We start from the raw sequence: 21,716 nt of genomic DNA, 5'->3' as shown, positions 1-21,716 counted from the left end.
TTATGGAAGAGTCTGTGTACTAGTCTATTGACCAGTTTATTGACTATTATATGGGCTAGTGTAGTGACTAATATACGGCCTAGTATAGTGACTAATATATGGACTAGTCTATGAGCTAGTGTAGTGACTAATCTATGTGCTATTGACTACTCTATGGACATGTCTATGAACTAGTCTATTGACAAGTCTATGGACTAGTCTATGAACTAGTCTATGGACTATTCTATAGACTAGTCTTATCTAATGGACTAAATTAGTCTATAGACTAGGCAATATACTATGGACTAGTCAATTATCTAGTCTATGGATTAATCTATTGATTAGTATATAGACTAGTCTATTGATTAGCCTATTGAATAGTCTATCGAAAAATCTATTCACTAGTCTATGGACTAGACTATTGACTAATCTATTGCCTATTTTATTAGTCTACAACTAATCTATACTGAATTTTCCAACCCTGCTGAATACCATGTTTAAAAACTCTTAAATATTAAAATTACAACAAATTTCCAAAGAGCACTAATAAATAAAACTCTTAAAAAACTCTCTCTCTCGCTCTCATGAGTAAAATGTTGTCATGTTCTTTTCTACTCAAATTTCTTGCAACTATACAGTTATCCTTATCTCTCATTACCAACCAAATGTTTTACAAAAAGAATACAACTAATAAATGTAATTAATATGTAAATATCTATTTTTTTTCTTTTTAACAAGAAAAAAAAAAAAAGAAATGTTCTGGGATTTTGTCAAAAAAAAAAAAACTACCTATTAAAAGTATATTTTCTATTTTGGAGCTGGTTTTTACACATAAAATCTGGCCAACTTACTTCCTCTCGTCTTACAACTTCTAATTGCAAGCGCTTGTGATATTCTTCACATTCGTCTTTATATTTTTCCATTTCTTCTTTGGTCTGACGCATTTTCTTCTTCAGCACATCCAATAAAGTGCCTTGTGGAATGTTGGTGGTCATTTTTGTGTAGTTTGGGTTTTTTTTCCGGTTTAGTACTTTTTAAATAAATGAACAATTATGGCTTTTAGCACTTGTTTTTGTTTTATTTCTTCCTTTTTTTTTACTTTAAACAAGTAGTTTTAATTTCTTTTTTTAAGCACCTTTTTATGAAATTTTCTTCTTTTTTTCTAAAGTAATAGCAGAATGTTGAACACAGAGTGTAGTGTTAAAGACAGACTGAGACAACGAATAAATTTTTAAAGCGGAACGTTAGATAAAAAACGACCACCGGTTTTTCTGCTTCTTCTTCTACTTTTCTTTTAATTTTTTATCTTATGGAGTGGTTTTTTATTTCACGTTTTTTTTTTTTCTTTCTTACTTTTAGTAAACTTTTTTATTTAATAAATAACTATCCACTTTATAATTTTTAACAATTATATGTTATTTTTTATAAATTATTTTAGGTATTTTGTATTTCTTTTTATAAAAAAATTATAAAATTTCTTTTTAAAATGCCAACAACATAAAAACTCTACACACAAAACGAAGCTTACGTCTCGAACTTTTTGCAGCGAATGAGCTCATTTACTGAAATTTATTTCTTTGAGTGGCGGCGGCGTTGACAAACGATTACGTTGACAAAACATATCGGCTTTTGCTTGGAAAAATGTAAAAAAAGAGCAAAAAGAGTAAACTGGGAATGTGTGTGTGCGATTATGAGTTAAATCTACAACAAAAAGCCTCGCCTAGATTTTGTACTCGAACTCTTTGAATGTCTGTCTATCTGTCTGTTTATTTTCTTATTAAAACACTTGTTTTTTATATAAATTTCCATGAGAGAGAAAGAGATAACTGTATAGTTTTATTTCGCAGGTATTATGTTATACAAAAGCATGCATTAACTCAAAAATTTTGTATTAATGCCGCTTAAAAAGTTGTTTTTTAAATATTATAAATAAAATTTTCGACTAAATATTAATTCAAATATGAATTTTATATTTTAAATAATCAATATTAATTGCAGTTGTTGTTGATATATAATTGCAAAATTGAGTAATTTGTAATTAGATTTTAGTTAATTGTTAATCTTATTGGAATTTTTAATTATGAAGAGAATATGAAATTATTTAAATTCTCTTTGATTTATAAAATATTTAAAAAGAGAAAATGAGTGCAAACGAAAATACACTGAAAGTTAATTTGTAGTTTAAACGGAATTTAAAGATCAGGATATAGGCTAGACTATAAACTAAACTATGGACTAGATTATACTATATTATAGTGAAGACTGTAGACTAGACTATAGACTAGGCTATAGACTAGACTATATACTAAACTATAGACTAGACTATAGACTAGACTATAGAATAGACTATGGACTAGACTATAGAATAGACTATAGAATAGACTATGGACTAGACTATAGAATAGACTATAGACTAGACTATAGACTAGACTATAGACTAGACTATAGACTAGACTATAGACTAGACTATAGACTAGACTATACACTAGACTATAGACTAAACTATAGACTAGACTATAGACTAAACTATAGACTAGACTATAGACTAGACTATATACCAGATTATAGATTAAACTATCAACTAGACCATAGACTATACTATAGACTAAACTATAGAATAGACTATAGTCTAGACTATAGACTAGACTATATACCAGATTATAGATTAAACTAGACCATAGACTATACTATAACCTAGACTATAGAACAAGATTATAGACTAGATTATAGTTTAGATTATCAACTAGACCATAGACTACACTGTAGAAGACTAAACTATAGACTATATTAAATACTAGATCATAGACTGGACTATAAACTGTACTATGGACTACACTCTTGACTAGTTTATCGACTAGATTATAGTCTAAGAATAAATAAATTCACAGTTTTTTCCTTAAAAACTTAATTTTCTTTTTCATAAACAACCTTAACCTTTAAAGAAAGTTTCAAAAGTATTTCTTAAAATAAATAAAGGTTGCTTATTTGTTTAATTAATCTTATCGAATTTAGTAATAATACCAAAGGTAGTAAAAGGAAATAAATACATGACTAATCATTAGTATAAAAATGTGACGCGTCTGCAACGAAACAAAAACAAAAAATAAATAACCGTTTAAAGTTTCAAAACTTTTAAACGTATTGAATACAAAAATACTGATAAATTTAGCCAAATAAGGTATTCTTGGCTCGCTTTTTAATTAAAATGGCAAAAGTGTGTAAACACAAACACACACAACAACGAGAAAACCATAAAAAGCTTTTCATAGAAAATTGTATAGAAAAGTGTTTAAAATTATGATTAAATAAAAATACAATTAATTACACTTGACTGGCAATGAAAAGAAATTAAAAGTGAATTCCTCATATGTATTGTTATGGAACTAAAAAAAAACGGCAGCAGAAAAAATATACAAAAATCATACACACCATTTAATATTTTATAATAAATATAAATAAAAAAAATGAGTAAATTGCAACAAATATGGTTACAAGCGTCATTAGGAAGGTCGTTGACAAAACAATTTATGTTTGCCAGTGACATATAAAAACAAACACGTTTTTTTTTTTTCAAATATTTATAATAATTTTTTGGTTTTGTAAACATTTTGTAAGAATTATTAGTTAGTTTTTTTGTAATTGGTTGTGTTTTGCCATAAAAGGATAAAAATAATAATTGTGGTTAAAAATGGTTTGGAAAATTTCAAACCAAAACAGTTTGTTAGTTATGTTTGTTATGGAAATTTTTCAAACATAAAGAAAATTTTAAATAAATTGTATATGTATTTAAAAAAAAAATTGTTTAAGAGAATTACATATTTTAGGAAAATTTTGAAATTTATTCAAAATTTAAAGAAATGCTAGGAATATGAGAGCAAAATCCTTAAAATTTTTTCTATGTATTTAACTTTAACAATAAGTTTTTTATAACTATTTAACAAATTATTAAACTTTTATTTTATTATAAAAACAATTTGCTGAAACAAAGTTGTCTTTATAAAACCACAAACTTAATTGTTTATTTGTGGTTAATAAAAGATTTTTTTATAATAATATAAAACCTAGAACAAAAATAGAGTCCGAACCTAGGTAGTATATGGCATATATATGTAGACCTCATTTAAAGCGCTGTGACCACTTAAAGATCGTTTAAAATAAAAGTTTTCTGTTTATATAAAACTTAATTTATGTGGAATTTTATTTGAAAACTGATTCGATTTTTAATGGGGATATGCATTTTTTTATAGAAAATTGTGTGTATAAAAGTTTGTTCCTATTGAAAATGTTTTTATATAGAACTTTTCTATGTGTGTATAACAGGATTTATAGGGAAAATTGTATGTATAGCACTTTTTTCGATAGAAAACTATTTGTATAACAGTGTTTTCCTATTGAAAATGTGTATAACACTTTTCTCTAAAGAAAATTGTGTGTATAACACTTTTTTCTATAGAAAATTAGGTATATAACACTTTTTTCTATACAAAATTGTGTGTATAGCACATTTTTTATAGAAAATTAGGTGTATAACACTTTTTTCTATACAAAATTTTTAATATAACACTTTTTCTATGGAAAATTATGAGTATAACAGTTTTCCGGAGTATAACAGTTTTATTTTTTTGAGTATATAACACTTTTTCCTATAGAAAATTGTGTGTATAACACTTTTTTCTATAGAAAATTGTATATATAACACTTTTTTCTATAGAAAATTGTATATATAACACATTTTTCTACACAAAATTGTGTGTATAACACTTTTTCTATAGAAAATTGTGTATATAACACTTTTTTCTATACAAAATTGTGTGTATAACAATTTTTTGTATAAAAAATTGGGTGTATAACACTTTTTTCTATACAAAAATTTTGAATATAACACTTTTTCTATTGGAAATTATGAGTAAAACAGTTTTTCCTGAGTATAACAGTTTTATTTTTTGGAGTGTAACAGTTTGTTTTCATACAATATTTTATATATAACACTATTTTATGCAGAAAATTATGTGTATAGAACTTTTTTCTACAGAAAATAATGAGTATAACCGTTTTTTTTCTATAGATAATTTTCTTTATAACACTTTTTCTATAAAAAATAATAAGTATAACAGTTTTCTCTATGGAATATTTTATGTATAACATTTTTTCCTATAAAATATTGTGTCTTTAAACAAAACTATATAAAGAGTTTTCTAGTAGAAGAAGTTATAGTGAAACTATAGCTCAGATTATGGACCGATTGTAGTAAAAATTTCAAAAAGTGAGCGAATAAACAATATTTCTAGACATTTTAAACATTAATACAGATAAAGGGTATTAAATGAGAACATAATTTAAAAAACTTAAGATTAAATAGAAAATTTAGTTTTAAACAAAATTTTGCGTAAAAATTTTCATTAATTAAATTATTTTTCTTAATTAATAGAATTCTTCAAACTATTGCGTAATTGTTTTAAATATAAAAACTAACAGCAGAAAATAAAAAACAAAAAAATAATTAAACACACAAAATTATATTTATGCAATCATTGTATATAGAGAGTCAAAATTCTAAAAATCCACAAGATCTTAAGCTCTTTCAATAACTACAAAAATTTAATGCAAAATTATCTCTACAAATGAAAACAAAAAAAGAATGAGAAGGTCATTTCTTTACGTTGTGTTGATTAAGAAAAAGTATTCTTCTTTTGCTGGGGAAACGAAATGTTTGTGATATTGAAAAATTATACAAAAACCTTAAGAAGACTGCTCAAAGAAAAGAATGTCTAGAGAAGAGTATAACTGCAGATTGTCTATTGTATCTGCTCTTTTATATATACATATATATATATTTTTTATTCTAAAGAATATATACGAAACAATATAACGATTACAAGTGTGACAAAAGAATGTAGCGAAAAAAATACAAAAAAAAAACTATCTAGAAGTATACAAATAAAGTGGGTCATTGTACAAATAATAAATGTAGAAAAAAACGAGTTCAAAGACAAAAATAGGTATATGCTATATAACAAAATTCAATGTAGTTGAACAGCATACTGAAAGAAATTGCTAAACCAATAATAATAATAAGAAACTAGCCAAGACTAAGAAGAATGTTAAATGAAAAAAAAAAAATAAAACCAAAAGAAAGACAAGCTAACGAAAGCCATAATAAGGAAAAAAAATTAATACTTTTTAAGTATTGTTCTGCCAATACTAATAAATGTATATAAATATATAGTTAAATAAACTTATCTTTTGTTTAATTGTATTATAAAGTGAAAAACGTTTAAAAAGAGTAAAGAACTAAAAAAAAAAGAAACAACCATTTTTGCTTTACCGGCAAATTGTTTATACAAATTTTTTTTAATAACTTAAACAAAACTAAAAATCTTTATACATACATGTACATTATTTTTTAAAGAGTATGTATATTATTTTGAGTTGAGATAGCAAGAGCTCAATTATATAGAGCAAATAAAAATGAAAATTCTTTTAAATACTACGTAATCATTTGCGAAAATAATTTATTGTGTAGTAAATATTAAAAAAAAAAACAAAAACCACAATAAAAGTAGGAATTGTAAAAAGGGAAGATGTTTTAGGAATATAAATTAATTGTAAAGTTTATTACTTGCTGTAAAATTGGCAATTGTTCAATAGTTAACGAAATGCTAATGTTAAAAAAAAAATTTTCTATTTCCTATTAAAAACTAATGTTTTTAAAATGTTATAATTAATTAAAATAGAACAATTAGAATTAGTCAAAAGTTTTAATTAAGCTAAATACTTAGTTAATCATTTGTTTTTTGAAATTGTTATTCAAAAACAAATTTTTTAAAGATTTTTTTATTTCAAAATTTTGAATTTAAAAAAAAATAATTATTAAAATTTGAAAATTTCGAAATTAAAATTTTTTTTCAGTTAAAATTTTAATAATTTTCGAATTTTTAGAAATTTCGATTTTTTAAAAATTTTAAAAAAATTCGAATTTTTAAAATTGTGAAAAATGTGTTCTCTAAAAATTGTAACTATTTTGATTTATAATCGATTTATTCGCTTTTTCTATAGAAAATTGTGTGTATAAAAGTTTTTTCCTATTTAAAATGTGCGTATAACACTTTTTCTATGTGTGTATAACAGTAGTTATATAGGAAATTATATGTATTCGGTAGAAAAATATGTGTATAACACTTTTTTCAGTAGAAAAATTCTGTGTATAACAGTTTTTTGTCAGAAAATTATGCGTATAACACTTTTCACTATAGAAAACTGTGCGTATAACACTTTATCCGGTAAAAAATTTTGTGTATAACACTTTTCACTATAGAAAAATGTGCGTATAACACTTTTTTCCGTAGAAAACTGGGCGTATAACACTTTTATCGGTAGAAAATTGTGCGTATAACACTTTTTTCGATATAAAACTGTGCGTATAACACTTTTTTCGGTAGAAAATTATATGTATAACACTTTTTGCAGTAAAAAATTTTGTGTATAACACATTTTTTTCGGTAAAAAATTTGTGTATTACACTTTTTACGGAACAAAATATTTCGTATAACACTTTTTTCGGTAGAAAATTGGGCGTAGAACACTTTTATCGGTATAAAAGTTTGCGTATAACACTTTTTTCGGTAGAAAATTATATGTATAACACTTTTTGCAGTAAAAAATTTTGTGTATAACACTTTTCATTATAGAAATTTGTGTGTATAACACTTTTCACTATAAAAATTTGTGTGTATAACACTTTTTCGGTAAAAATTAGTGTATAACACTTTTTTCCGTAAAAAATGGTGTGTATAACACTTTTTATTAAAGAAAATTGTTTGTTAAACATTTTTCGGTAGAAAATTGTAAAAAATATTGAATTTTTAAAAGTTTAAATTTAAAAAATCAAAATTTTTAATTAAAAATTTAAGAAATTGAAATCTAAAACACTTTGAGAACATTTAAAAAATCTTAAAATTTTGAGAAAATTTTAAAATTTATAAAAAAAAAATGAAAAATTTTTTGAAAAATTCAAAAATTTAAAAACTTCAAGATATCATTAAATCATTAAATATTTATTAACATTTAATAAAAAATTTAAAGATTTTGAAACTTTGAATTAAAAATATTTCAAACAAAGACTTTATAAATTCAAACATAAAATTACTAAAACCTCTTTTAAATTAATTGTCCCCATATGAGTGAGTGTATGGACAAATGTAATCATCATTTTGAAATTATTAAAATGTTTAATTGTCTTAACATGCTAAACATGTACATAGTACGACAAAGAAGACAAAACAATAATAATAATAATGACAGTGAATTGTTCTTAAGAAAAATAATTAATGAAATAACAAAAAAAAAACAAAGAATCACAACTAAATTCGTTTTCAAAACTTCTAAAAAGTTTTCGCAAATAACACTGTGAACTAATCTTATCGTTAAGAATAATCTTTCTTTTTATAAAATCCAAATAAATGTTTGCATAGTTTTGTAGTTTCACCAAAAAATAATAGAAATTTGAAGCATAGTTTTCAAAAAATATTAATAAAATGAAAAAATTTGTTAGAGAAAACAATGTTAATTTGTTTCCAAACTCAATATTAAAATAGTGAATTGGAAAACAAATGCTAGAGTTTTAAGAAAATCATATACTGTTTCATATTTATTTAAAATTTTACAATTACTTAAAGAAAAGTAAAACTTCCAACCGAATCACTTTTCTTGCTTTTTCAATGCATTTGTTTTTCAAAAACTTTTTTCTAACGATTTCGAAAACAAAATAAAATTGTATTATTTTTTGAATTAGATTTTTCCAATTACCCTTTTTAATTGTGTATTCATGATGTTGTGTAGTTCATTGCGTATTATATTGAATTTCATCATCGTGTCCGATGAAAATATCGAACGACCAAAAGCCAAACCGGGATAATCAGCACAACGATTTTTATTACGTCTTGCCTCACGTTCGGCCACTATTTCGGCCGCCTCACTAGTACAGCGCAATTTAGCCCATTCGGCCGATTGCACATCATCATCATCGATGGCTATGCCTTCATCGGTGGCAGCAGAGGCGGCATCGTTTAGGGTCTCTGTGGACTCTAGACAGGCGGAAGAACGTTTTGATTTATCTTTTTTGGATTTTTTCGATTTCTTTTGTTCTTTGTTCGTAGATTCTGTTTTATCAGACTTATCACGTTTTGATTTGGATTTTTTCTCTTTGGGTGCCTGGCCGCCGGCAGCTGAGGTAGGTGTTTGAGCTGATACAACTCCTTCGTCCAGCATACTGCTATCATCAGTAGGCGTGGGACTATTACTACCCATAGAGGTGGTTACCGATTCGGTTAAAGGCAAGTTTAATGAGGCTTTAATACGTTGAGCTGTTATAGGATCATCTTCCGGTTCATCGTTGTAGTCATGGGTATAGGAATCGTCCATTGCAACTGTATCCAGTGTATTGCTATTAGTATCATTTTGTGTGGCAGAAGCTGCTTCTGCTGCTGTTTCTTCCTCTTTTTTGTATAAGGCTGCTAGGATTTCCTGAACATTGGGCGGTACATTGGGTCGTCTTGTACCCGAAAAGCGGGGATGATGTTGATGACCACGTCGTTTAAGAGAGGACGGCACTAGAGATGAGTTGCACGACGAGGCCGACGATGTAAGGCTACTGTTGCTTATGGTAGACTGAGCATCCTCATTTTGAGTTGCTGCTGCTGAGGAAGAGGAGGACATAATGTCACTCCAACTCCAATCACAATCACTTAAGGAGTCGGGTTCTTCTTCACCACCGGAAGAATAATGTTCTTTATTTATGGAATCGTACCACTCTTTCAGAGCTGCATTCTCATCTTCATCACAATAATACAATAATTTATCCAATAAATCTAGTTGTTCTTCTATGGAACACCAACGCGATGATATTATCGACTCTTGATCATTAAATTTTTTTCCTTTTAATTTCTTTTGTTGTTGCTGTTGTTTACTGACGCAGGATGAGGGTGATGATGAATTTTTATTCTTTTGTTTACTTTGTAATTTTTTATTTTTATTATTATTTAATTCTAGAGAGTTTTTATTATTGCCACTGCTAAGTTTTAATTTTTTTTGTGTTTTCTTTAGTGCAGAGGAGGAGGTTGACGAAGAAGAAGACGACGATGATGATGTTGGTGAGCAGCTGTTATTTTGACAGTTCGTTTGTTTTTGTTGTTGTTGCGTTTTCTGTTGTTTATCATAACCTCCACTCGTCAATAGATGGCGGTGAGCACGTTTAATTTGACGTATCTCTTGTTGATTCGAGCGCCGTCTACGTGCTTGTTGTTGCTGCTGTATTGCTTTGGTATTGCCAACTGCCGTTAAGCATGTTGTGGTTTTCTTCAACTGTAATTGTTGTTGGCTATTCTCTTTGTGTTTTTGTTTTGCTTGCAGGGTTGCCACACGATAATCTTTATTATTATTTACCGCTAATTTTTTGGGTGTTAACGTTTTTTGCTTGGGTATAATAGTCTTTGTTTTTGTTGTTGTTTTACTATTAATGTTTATGTCTTTTTTACAACTTTTATTATTATTTGTATTTGTTGTTATTTGTTTTGTTTTGCCATTTGTCACAATATGCCATTTATTGTAATAATTATTTGTTTTAGTTTCTTGTAATATTTTCTCCACCATATTAATTCAAAATAAAGTCAACAGTTATTTTTTGTTTTGTGTTAGTTTTTAAAACTAAAGTGTTTTTTTTTTTTTTAAATATTTCACTTAAAAACTTAATTCTAACACATTTTTATCAAAAAATATCTTTGATATTGTGAAATTTTAAAGCAATGTCAAGTTTTTGGCAAATGTTCAATTGTATATTTTTAATCAATTTGATGTTACAAAATGTTCTTTATTGTGTTTTATAGGGTTTTTCATTTATTTATACTTTTTTTTAAATATATAAAAAATTAAACTTATTTCAAATTGTATAACAAAATTATGGAAAAATATGGAATATGTTTCTAGTCCATTGATTTTTATAAAAAAAAAAACTTTAATTATTAAACAGCTTAAGTGATGATTTAAGTTTTTATTTATTAGTTACTTGAGAAACTTTTATTTTTAACGTTTAAACTTAAACTCTGCAAATTAATTACTTTAATTTTAGCAAAAACTGAAAAATTAAGTATAATTTAACTTTCGTATTAAATTTGTTTTTTAAAAAAACTTGTTATTTTATTTTTAAAATTCAAAAATAAAAGCAAGTTTTTTGTGTAATTTTCGTAGTTTCTTTTAAAAGTTTATAACATTATATATAACATCATCATCACTACACGCTGTGAGTTTTTTTTTTTAATTTCTATATATTTTGTGTGTTATTAATTTCTTTTTATAACATTTTTTGCTTTTTTCACTTTTTTTGCGTTTTTAATGGCTTTTTATATGTGTTATTACAACATAGCGTAAAAAGTTTAATTATATTTTGTTGTATTTTGGCTTTCCGGCTTGCTTATATAGATAGATAGAGACTCATCATCCATTTGCGTCAAATGTTAAAAGAAAATTTTGTATTTTTTTTGCAAAATTATTTTATTTAATTTGTAATTATTTAAAAATTTGCTTTAATTATTATTATTAATTCTCTTAATTAATATTTTATTATAAAAGTTCAGCAGGGGTAAAGTTGTTGGAAAAGTTGTTTAACTTATTTTAGTTTAATTGTAGACAAATAGTGTGTTGAAGATTGTCTGCTCTGCGCTGCCTTGTTGTGTTTTAAATTTGGTATATATGATTTTTTTATATTAGCAGCCAGCCAACAATGTGCTCCCCCAAAAAATATAAAAAAAAACACAAAAAATCTGATCGACCGATCGTCTAAGCTATAAAACGTTGCCGTATTCTTTTACTTTAAGTTAACCATGACACTCACTCATTACACTCATGCGTTAGAAAGAGTAAACTAACAAAAAAAAGTCATGCTCCCCCAAATACTAAAGGCGCACAATCTCTTTTCTCTTTTCAAATATAATTTCCTCGTAAGTGCGCTCTAATTACTGATCTTCACAAGCCATTATACAACCCACACATTTAGCTTTTTTTGCTTTTACTCTCTGTTCTTTAATAAAACTATAGAAAAAAACAAACTCTCACTATATTTTGGGGTGTTGTTCATTGTATACAATATTCAAATGAAAAAAAAATCACCGGAAAATTGAAATATATTTTTCTGTATATGAAAAATCTATTACTCATATAAACACGTAATATTTATTTCTGGAGTAAACGAATATACATATACTCTATAAAAGTATGAAAGATTTTTTATTGAATGCTAAAAGACATTTTTAATTAATCCAATACATATTATTGAAAATTTGTTTTTACCTTGAATAATTTTCTTAATATTTACTGAAAAATATGTATGAATATGTTATGATTTAGGGCTGATTATTAGTGTTAAAATGACCCATTTAAAATTTGCATATTATAATATTTAATCATCAATACTAAATTCCAAATGATGAATAATTTTGTTAAAAACTATAGTTCTACTGCAATTTTTAGAAATATTTTTTGGAAACCTTCCAAATTACCTATCAAAACAAAATTCCTAACAATTAGTCAGTCGCTAGTCTAAACATTTTGCATATTTGTTTTTAATTTTATCCAAAAAATACATTGTGTTTGCAACGCATGCTCTTTTTTCCATCACATTTTACTTTTATTACGTTTTTTAATTTTTCATTCATTTTCACTATTTGTTATAGTTGTTTTAGGTTATTTGATATATTCAATACATAAAAAAGTAAATTTTTCTGTATTTGAACTCTATACTATATAATTTCAAAGTACTTGGCTAGATACATACATTTTTGTGTAGGAAAATGAGACAAAAACAAAAAAGGAATGTGCAAAAATGTGTTATTATGTCTTATATCTTTTTGTGAGTGTAAAAATAGCAGAAATTTAAAAAATTTTAACAGTTGGTAACATTTAATGCATGAGATGTAGCTAAGAATGATGCCACATGTTTGTTTAAAATATAAAAAAACCGTTAGTTATAAAATAGTGCTACCATATGTTGAAATAAAGTAAATATGTACCGTTGTTTTAGTATAAATTTACAGTTGGCAACGTCTAACGTGTGACAACAAACTTAGAATGATGCCAGATGTATGAAATGGTATTACCTTATATTTATATAAGGGAATACCTTAGCATTTAAGCGAATTGCTTATGAGTACTTGTTTAAACATAATTATATTAAGAAAAATAGAAAAACTAGTTTCTTATAAAATATTTGTTTAGATTTCAACTGTTTGTGTGTTTTTATACCTAAGGGCTTTATTTTTTAAGATTTTGTTTAGAAATTGAAACTATTCCTATACATTTGCATATATTTGAGTTTATTTTAAGGTTTATTTTAAAACTAAACACCGCATAGGTGTTAAATGTTTAATTACTTAAGTGTACGTGTTGAAATATATACAATCATGAGATAATACATATTTTAACACTTACTTTTAGAAATAGGGAAACAATTATGTTAAAACAAATATTTATATTGTATGTATATCATTGGCAACAAGGAAAAAGTACATAGTTTTGTTGTAATTTACATTTTTCAAATTCCTCAAACATATCATAAGAAATTTTTATAAAATTGAGTCCAAAAATTGCAAAAAATGTAAAAACACCACTAAAACAGACATTTTTCCTAATTGCCTTCAGATACTTTCAGATATTTAAACATATTATTTCCCTCATTCTTCACTAGATACTTAAAAATTGAATTCTTAATAAAAAAGAGGACTCAAATTTACTTACATTTTGCAAAGCCTTGTTCTTTTCTTCCAATTTGCCGGTGACCAAAGTCAAAGCTTCTTGTGTTTGATCCAATTCGTTTTCAACAGTTTGGATCTTCTTTTGCAATTGGCGAGCTTCTTCTTCGGCCTATATTTAAAAAAAAAAATACAAAATAAATAATAAATTAAGTTAACAATAATAAGTAGACATAATTGTTGTAACTATTTGTAAAATTTTATAGTTTTTATTTTTAATATTATTTAGTTTTTGTTATTATTACCTTTTCGGCACGAATGTTGGCATCGCGTGCTTCTTGTTCGCAAGTAGCAGCACGTTCCAAAGCTGCGTCCTTGTCGATTTTCATCGCTTGCATCTTCTTCTTGATGGCATCCATGGCTGTTGGTTTTTTGTGTGTTTACTCGAGAAGAAACTGCAAATAAATAATTAAAATAATATATAATTAGTTTTTTTTTTTAATATTACAAAAGTATTATTACTTTTCATTTCGTATTTATTAAAGAAAATGAAGTAATTCAGTGCGTTAACATTTTAAACATAATTTAAATGTTTAAATTGATTTTATGGTTTATAATTTTAATATAGAATAATTAATGGCAAAAAAAAACAGTGGCACATTTCAAAGTGTTTTTATTTGATGTTCATGACTTGACACCTTGTAAACAGAGACGGGAATATCGATAGACAGACACGTTTAAAATGCATGACAAATACAAATGTGAAATAGTGCAATTTATGTATAAACGTCACACAAATAACTTTTTTGACAGTACATGCACTTGTACATGAAATTGTTGTCAAGTTTTTTTTAATTGGCTCTATTTTCATTGAGCATGACTAGACAATAGTCTCAGCTATAGACAAGACTTTAGTCTCAACTATAGTTTCGACTTTAGACTATGCTATAGTTGAGACTAAACTATAGTCTGAACTACAAAGACGAAACTAGAGTTGTAATTATATCCTAGACCATAGCCTAAACAACAGACTATACTTAAGACTATAATATAATCCTAACTATAGACGGGTCCAGTTTAATTATAATGAAAATATTCTAAAATATTATTTGTTATTTTCAAACATAACGTGACCACTTTCAAACTTCTAGTAGCTGCTAGACATTTATCATTTTTCCCTGCCAAATAAGGGTCACTACTATTTATTTATATATGAGTAATACAAACAAAAAATACTATCAATCAAGCAAACTAAATTTTTATTAAGCCTAAATTAACGTAAAACAAAAATTCAAGCTTAAATTTTATAAACACATGATCGCTCCATAAATTTAAATTTCACCTTGTTGCAGTTAATTTTTTTCGCTTTATTTTTCTTGCAAAACGAAAAAAATGCAATTTTTTTCGTGTGAATAACGAAAAATAATAACAAGAAAAAGAGTTGACGTTCAACAAAATATGTTTATGAATCAAAACTTTGGTATTTGCTCAGGCCCCCCCCCCTGTTTGTTGCAACAACAACTTATTATTTAAGTGATAAACGGTATTTGTTATCGGAAGAAAATTATTTGGAAATAATAACAGAAGTAGGGTGTGTTAGAATTGTAAGACTAATGTTTAAACTATAGACCAGACAATAAATTGAACTATTGACTATACTGTAGTCTTAATTATAGACTAAGCTATAATATCAACTATAGACCAGACTATAATCTAAACTATAGATTAGACAATAGTCTGAACTATAGATTAGACAATAGTCTGAACTATAGATTAGACTATATTATGCACTATAGATCAGACTATATTCTTAACTATAGATTATACTATAATCTGAACTATAGATTAGTCTGAACTATATATTAGAGAATAGATTAGACTAAAGTCTCAACTATAGACCAAACTTTAGTCTGAGCTATAGACTAAACTTTAGTCTGAGCTATGAACTAGACTATATATTCTGAACTATAGTCGAAATTTTAATCTGAAATGTAGATAAGAGTCTGAGTATAGTCTGAACTGTAGGCTAGAATATAGTCTAACTATAGACTAGACTATAATCTGAAGTATAGACCAGACTATAGCTTGAGATATACACCTAACTATAAACTCGACTGTACTTTGAACTATAGACAAGACTATGAACTGAACTATTAACTAGACTGTAGATTATAAATTAAACTATAGACTAGATTATAGTCTGAACTATAGGCTAGACTATAGTCTAAATTATAGTCAGAACTATAGACTAGACCATAGTCTGGACTGTAGATGAGACTATAGTCTAAATTATAGTCAGAACTATAGACTAGACCATAGTCTGATCTGTAGATTAAACTATAGTCTGAACTATAAACTAGATTGTGGTCTAGATTTTAGTGTTACTACAGAATAGACTTAAATCTGAACTTTAAACTAGACTTTAGTCTGAACTATAGACTAGACTAGACTATAGCCTGAGCTATAGAACATCTGGTACAAAGATTTTTTACTGAAATCTTATTTGAAAACATTGCGAATAACTTTATTCCGAACAGAAATTCAGACATGAAAACATTTTTTTATAAATTTTAGATATGGGGGCTTCATTGTTAAATCAAAGTTGGAGTAAGATCACCTAATCTGATTGTATTAGTTATTATGAAAGAGAATGTTATTTACTTATAATCAAGGGTGTATAAAATGCGACCATAGCCATGTAAATATTTTTCTTTTTATATTATATCTAAAGATATTTAATGACAATGCAAATAAGAAATAACTTAAGCTAAGATCAGCAAAAAACTTTGTTTTGAAAAAGGAAAAAAAAAATCACAAAAAAAAAAACTAAAAATAAAAATAAACTTGACAAATTGAATTGTTTTTAAATAAAAAAAAAACAATATAAACTTTAATTTTTAAATAAAATTTCTTTCGAACCCCATTACGGGTTAATTTTTATACTACCATAACATTTTGAAGGGGGGGCTATTGGCATTTTAAACTTATTGTCAGTCAAAAAACGCATAATTTTGTTGTATAAAACGTACGTACTTTACTATATGTATGGAGTATGTCTGATTTTTTTTTTTTTTTTTTTTTTTTTTGTTATTTGTATTTTAAATGTTTGTTAAGCAAATATTGTAAATTTATATTTTGTCAATTTAATTCCAATCACATACATTTAATACCATATAGTAGTAATACATAATGATTCAATTTTAATTTCAAACAAGAGAAGGTTCTTTAATCGAAATTCGTATTAAGAATAAGATAAAAAAAAAAGTGTCGATTTATTCTCTATAAAGTGTGTCAAATTCTTTAAACAAGTGAACTACTTATACATAATGAAATTATGTATAATATGTATGAAAAAAATAATATCATGGAATAATTTAAAATGAAACAAACAAATCCGAAAAAATAAGTATAATGCTGGCGATATTTTTAGAATCTTTTTTTTTATATAGTTACACACACATATACAGAGAGAAGAATGAATTGTGTTAGAAAAGAAAGCTTTTTTTCTTTCTCCTTTTCTAACACTTATGGGGCGTTATGCTGAGATCAAATCATATACACACACATTTATTCAATACATACATATACACCTTTTTGAGTTTTCAAAAATTTTGAAATAGATATTGTGTTTTTAAAGATCGTTCTTCGTTATTTTTCGCTAAATAGCTAAAAATAATATAATTTCAAGGCATCTGTTTTATAAAATTATTTTACGCTATTGGTGGTTTGTGTTTATAGAAAATTTTTAAAAGAAAAATTTGGACTATATATATAAATTTGAAAGAAAAAAAAAAGCTTTTTTTCCTATATGTAGCTAGGTTGGGTTTTCCTTTTGCTCTCTCCTTTTCACTCGCTCTCATTTAGTTTCTGGCTCTTTTTGATTCAATTTAAATTACGTAATTATTGAAAATTTTTTGTTTATAAATAAAATTTCCTTTAAGGTGTACAGACTTGCTTATTCTTAACCTAATTTAAAGAAGAATGGGATTTTGAAAAAATATATATTTTATTTTTAAGGGTACAGTTATAGCAAAATTTTATAGATTTTGCTTAATCAGAAAGACTATTATAATTTTCTTCTTTATATATTAAATTGAATAGAAATCAGTTTTGAATAAATTTCCCTATAGCTTTAGTTCAAAACTTGCTCGATATGAAAGTTTTACGGCAAATGCTTTCTGTATTGAAAGTTTCTATAGATTTTTTTAAAGTCGTCTTGAATTCTTATAGTATTCTAAAGGGATTTTTTATCGAAATCACTTTAAGTGGAGGAGTTATGGCAGAAATCCTGAATACTGGGAGGGAAAACTATGGCCTTCTAAAGCGTTCGTAATATTTATTTCAAGTCTATCAAACTGTCGATCGTTTTCGTAAACGTTTTTCCTTCGATATTAAAAATTAGTTTAAATTAAAGTTATTATTGCAGTAATCTTGAATTCTGGGAGATAAATTTCGGCATTCTAAAGCTATCGCTATCTCTATTATAATTCAAATGGTATTACGATCGTTTTTAATGCATTTTTATTAACATTTCTTTCAAAATTTCTTCAAAATTGATGATCTACTGATTTCAAAGTTATTGTTTTTCATACTATTTCAGACTAAAGCCGGTAAATTGTTCGATTCCAGCAAAAATATGATTAAACAAAAACAGATATCGTAGAAAAAAACTAAAGTTTTGATAAACAAATCTAAAATGCACACAATCTGAAGCGATCACTTTGTAAAGAACATAATTTTATTATCAATACCAATTGTTTTGGATTTTCCAAATTTTGTAAGAATATATTTTCAAATTAAAGAGAGGGGTTTTCTAAATATTTTGAAACAAAAATAGACATTTTGTAGAAGAAAATTCCATAAAAATTTGTCTAATATTAGACAGCTTCACAGTTAGAATTTACAGATTAGAGTTCAAATTTCAAAACTTTTATATTACAAATTTTCAATTGAAGTTTTTCTTTAATTTAACTTTAAATTTTGCCTTTATTTTGACTTATATTACTTATTTTTTAAGTTTTCTTCTTTTTTTTTGCCCAACAAATTTGGAAACTTTAAACTACAACTTGTGGTTTACTTTACCATTAAAAATTATTGAAAATGACATCAATTTCAATATTTATGGTTGTTGTTTTTGTTTGAAAACAAACTAAGGTTTTTAACCTCAATTAAACTAGTTAAAGTTCTTTAACAAAATCATGTAAATATACAAAATAATATAAGTTACCTGTGGTTTTAGTAATAAACTGTTTATATTTAAAAAGAAATAAAAATAATTTAATAAATTAATGCCAAAAAATGATATATTTTTAGAGAAAAAAATATTACTTAAAATAATAAAACACTTTACAACACTGTTTTCTTTTTTAAACAGGAAATATGAAAAACCGTTAGTATACAACACTGTCCCACTAAAAACCTTTTTTTATAACTGTCAAACACTGAAATATTGCCACTTTCTTAATAATCCTTTAAATGTTTTTGCATTTGTTATATATTTTTATTATAAATTAGTTTGTTTTTAATATAATTCTTTTCAAAATTCTTATATTTTTTCATAAAAAATATGTTTTTTATATTTTCATAAATTTTTTCAATTTTTTTTCTTTTACTTACAATATAAAAATACTAAATATCGGAGTTATCCGCGACTTGAACGGATTGTGATGTTCAACTAAAATTTGTGTGCTAACGGTTGACTCAACTGGCTGCGATCTCAGTGGCTAGTCGTTATGTGTTAGTGCATGCAGATGTATAAGTGTGCGTTTGTATAAATGTATTAGTAGCGATCAATTTTTTTTTATTATTTTTTGTAGAAGAAACTGAAGAAGAAAATTAAATTTATATTTGTATGTATTTGCGCATGTGTTAAATTAGTTATTTATTTTATAAAAATCTGTTTCTTCTTTGATTCGTTTTGATCTTTAGCTAGGCCAACAACTGCTTAGCCAAAATGCAATGCTTCTCAACAAAAATAAAAAAGAATCATTAAAGCATCTCAGCAGCTGTTCTATTTTCTTTTACTCCCCACCACCCACTTTTTTCTCTAACCTCTACCCACCACCCATTTAGCTGCTACATAAGTTTTTTTTTATACATAAGTTGGGGGTAATTCTCTATCTAACCCAATGCACTGCTTTTCGAGTGCATTTAGCTTTATTTATGATTTTTTTAAGTCCAAACAAAATTTTTTTGACACACAACTTTTTATTTTTAAGTTCTCTCTCTTTCTTACTCTCCCATTTTTTATAATTTCCTTTTCATCTCATCTTACCTGTGATTTTCCCTAAGATCACTCATACTCTTACATTTTACATGAGTATTTGTGAATTTGTCTAGGTATTAGTGCTACTCTCCTTCTTCTTTTTCTTTTCAAGTGAAAATTCTAAAATTTGAAAATCGTTTGTATTTGAAAAATTTCCCTTTATTCATTTCATTTTTGGGGTTTCTTCTGTATTCATGGTGTCCCCGTATTTATATTTTTACTAAATAATTATACCCGGTCTTGCCCGGGTGTAACCTGCTGTAAGGTTAAATTTTTTATAAATTTTTGATGGAATATCACTATCAAAATCATGATCTACATTTGAGGGGAAAGGAAAGCAAGCACCGAGGGGGGGGGAGGCCGGAGGGGAGGAAGAGGCCAAGAACCGACGGAGAGGGGGGAGCGAGAGAGAGCGAGCGAGCGAGCGAGAGAGCGAGCGAGCGAGCGAGCGAGCGAGCGAGCGAGCGAGCGAGCGAGCGAGCGAGCGAGCGAGCAGCGAGCGAGGAGCGAGCGAGCGAGCGAGCGAGCGAGCGAGCGAGCGAGCGAGCGAGCGAGCGAGCGAGCGAGCGAGCGAGCGAGCGAGCGAGCGAGCGAGAGAGCGAGCGAGCGAGCGAGCGAGCGAGCGAGAGAGCGAGCGAGCGAGCGAGAGAGCGACCGAGCGAGCGAGCGAGCGAGCGAGCGAGCGAGCGAGCGAGCGAGAGCGAGAGAGAGCGAGCGAGCGAGCGAGCGAGCGAGCGAGCGAGCGAGCGAGCGAGCGAGCGAGCGAGCGAGCGAGCGAGCGAGCGAGCGAGCGAGCGAGCGAGCGAGCGAGCGAGCGAGAGCGATCTATCTATCTATCTATCTATCTATCTATCTATCTATCTATCTATCTATCTACTATCTATCTATCTATCTATCTATCTATCTATCTATCTATCTATCTATCTATCTATCTATCTATCTATCTATCTATCTATCTATCTATCTATCTATCTATCTATCTATCTATCTATCTATCTATCTATCTATCTATCTATCTATCTATCTATCTATCTATCTATCTATCTATCTATCTATCTATCTATCTATCTATCTATCTATCTATCTATCTATCTATCTATCTATCTATCTATCTATCTATCTATCTATCTATCTATCTACCTATCTATCTATCTATCTATCTATCTATCTATCTATCTATCTATCTATCTATCTATCTATCTATCTATCTATCTATCTATCTATCTATCTATCTATCTATCTATCTATCTATCTATCTATCTATCTTTCTAAGGTATCAAATCTGGACATGAGAATGCAGCACGACTTCCGCAGAATTAAGATTCACAATGGACCGTGCATATTATATAACTTAATGGGATACAGATTTGGCATAACTTTGAAGAAATTGACGCAAAAAGAGACGTGGCATCTAATCAGTTCGTTAATCTTTTATCTAAGTTTTATTAACAAATATGACATAGAACTAGTTTTGCAAAGAATGGGCGTAAAACAGGGCATGACATCCAAACAATTAATAAAAAAGCTGTAGTTCCTCCCAAAAAACCAAATCTATCGGTATAACTAATTCCGTACAATTCTTTTCAATTGTTTAAACGCCAAAGCGTAACAAACTCACAAACATTCCCATTTCTATAATTATACAATTATTTTGAAATCTATGTGGGATTTTCTTCTTGCAAAATACTATTGACTTGCTTTATATTTTATTTCTTTTATATACTATACATACAAGT

The 21,716-nt window shown here is 27.1% G+C and overlaps 1 protein-coding gene across 17 annotated transcripts in view; it reads right to left on the bottom strand.

Moving 5' to 3' along the window:
- Window positions 1–19,551, bottom strand: part of LOC119605398 (tropomyosin-2) — a 50,515-nt gene extending 30,964 nt beyond the window's left edge. For 10 of the 17 annotated variants that reach the window (XM_037958481.1, XM_037958482.1, XM_037958477.1 and 7 more), the window contains exon 1: window positions 8,785–12,596. In XM_037958481.1, coding sequence (XP_037814409.1) covers window positions 8,785–10,626 — 1,842 coding nt within the window. In that variant the 5' untranslated portion in view covers window positions 10,627–12,596. Of the gene's footprint in view, window positions 1–830; window positions 1,550–8,784; window positions 12,597–13,761; window positions 13,888–14,020; window positions 14,171–19,331 lie in introns of those variants that run through there. The other 7 variants (XM_037958489.1, XM_037958486.1, XM_037958490.1 and 4 more) reach the window with 5 other exon arrangements.
- Window positions 19,552–21,716: the final 2,165 nt, after the last annotated feature.

The sequence above is a fragment of the Lucilia sericata genome, unplaced genomic scaffold, assembly GCF_015586225.1.
Source record: "Lucilia sericata isolate MDLA Ls3-8-SP2 unplaced genomic scaffold, ASM1558622v1 Contig000482F_arrow, whole genome shotgun sequence".
NCBI classification, from domain to species: Eukaryota; Metazoa; Arthropoda; class Insecta; order Diptera; family Calliphoridae; genus Lucilia; species Lucilia sericata.
Note: the sequence above shows the minus strand (reverse complement) of the source record. Positions and strands in the feature narration are given on the sequence as shown.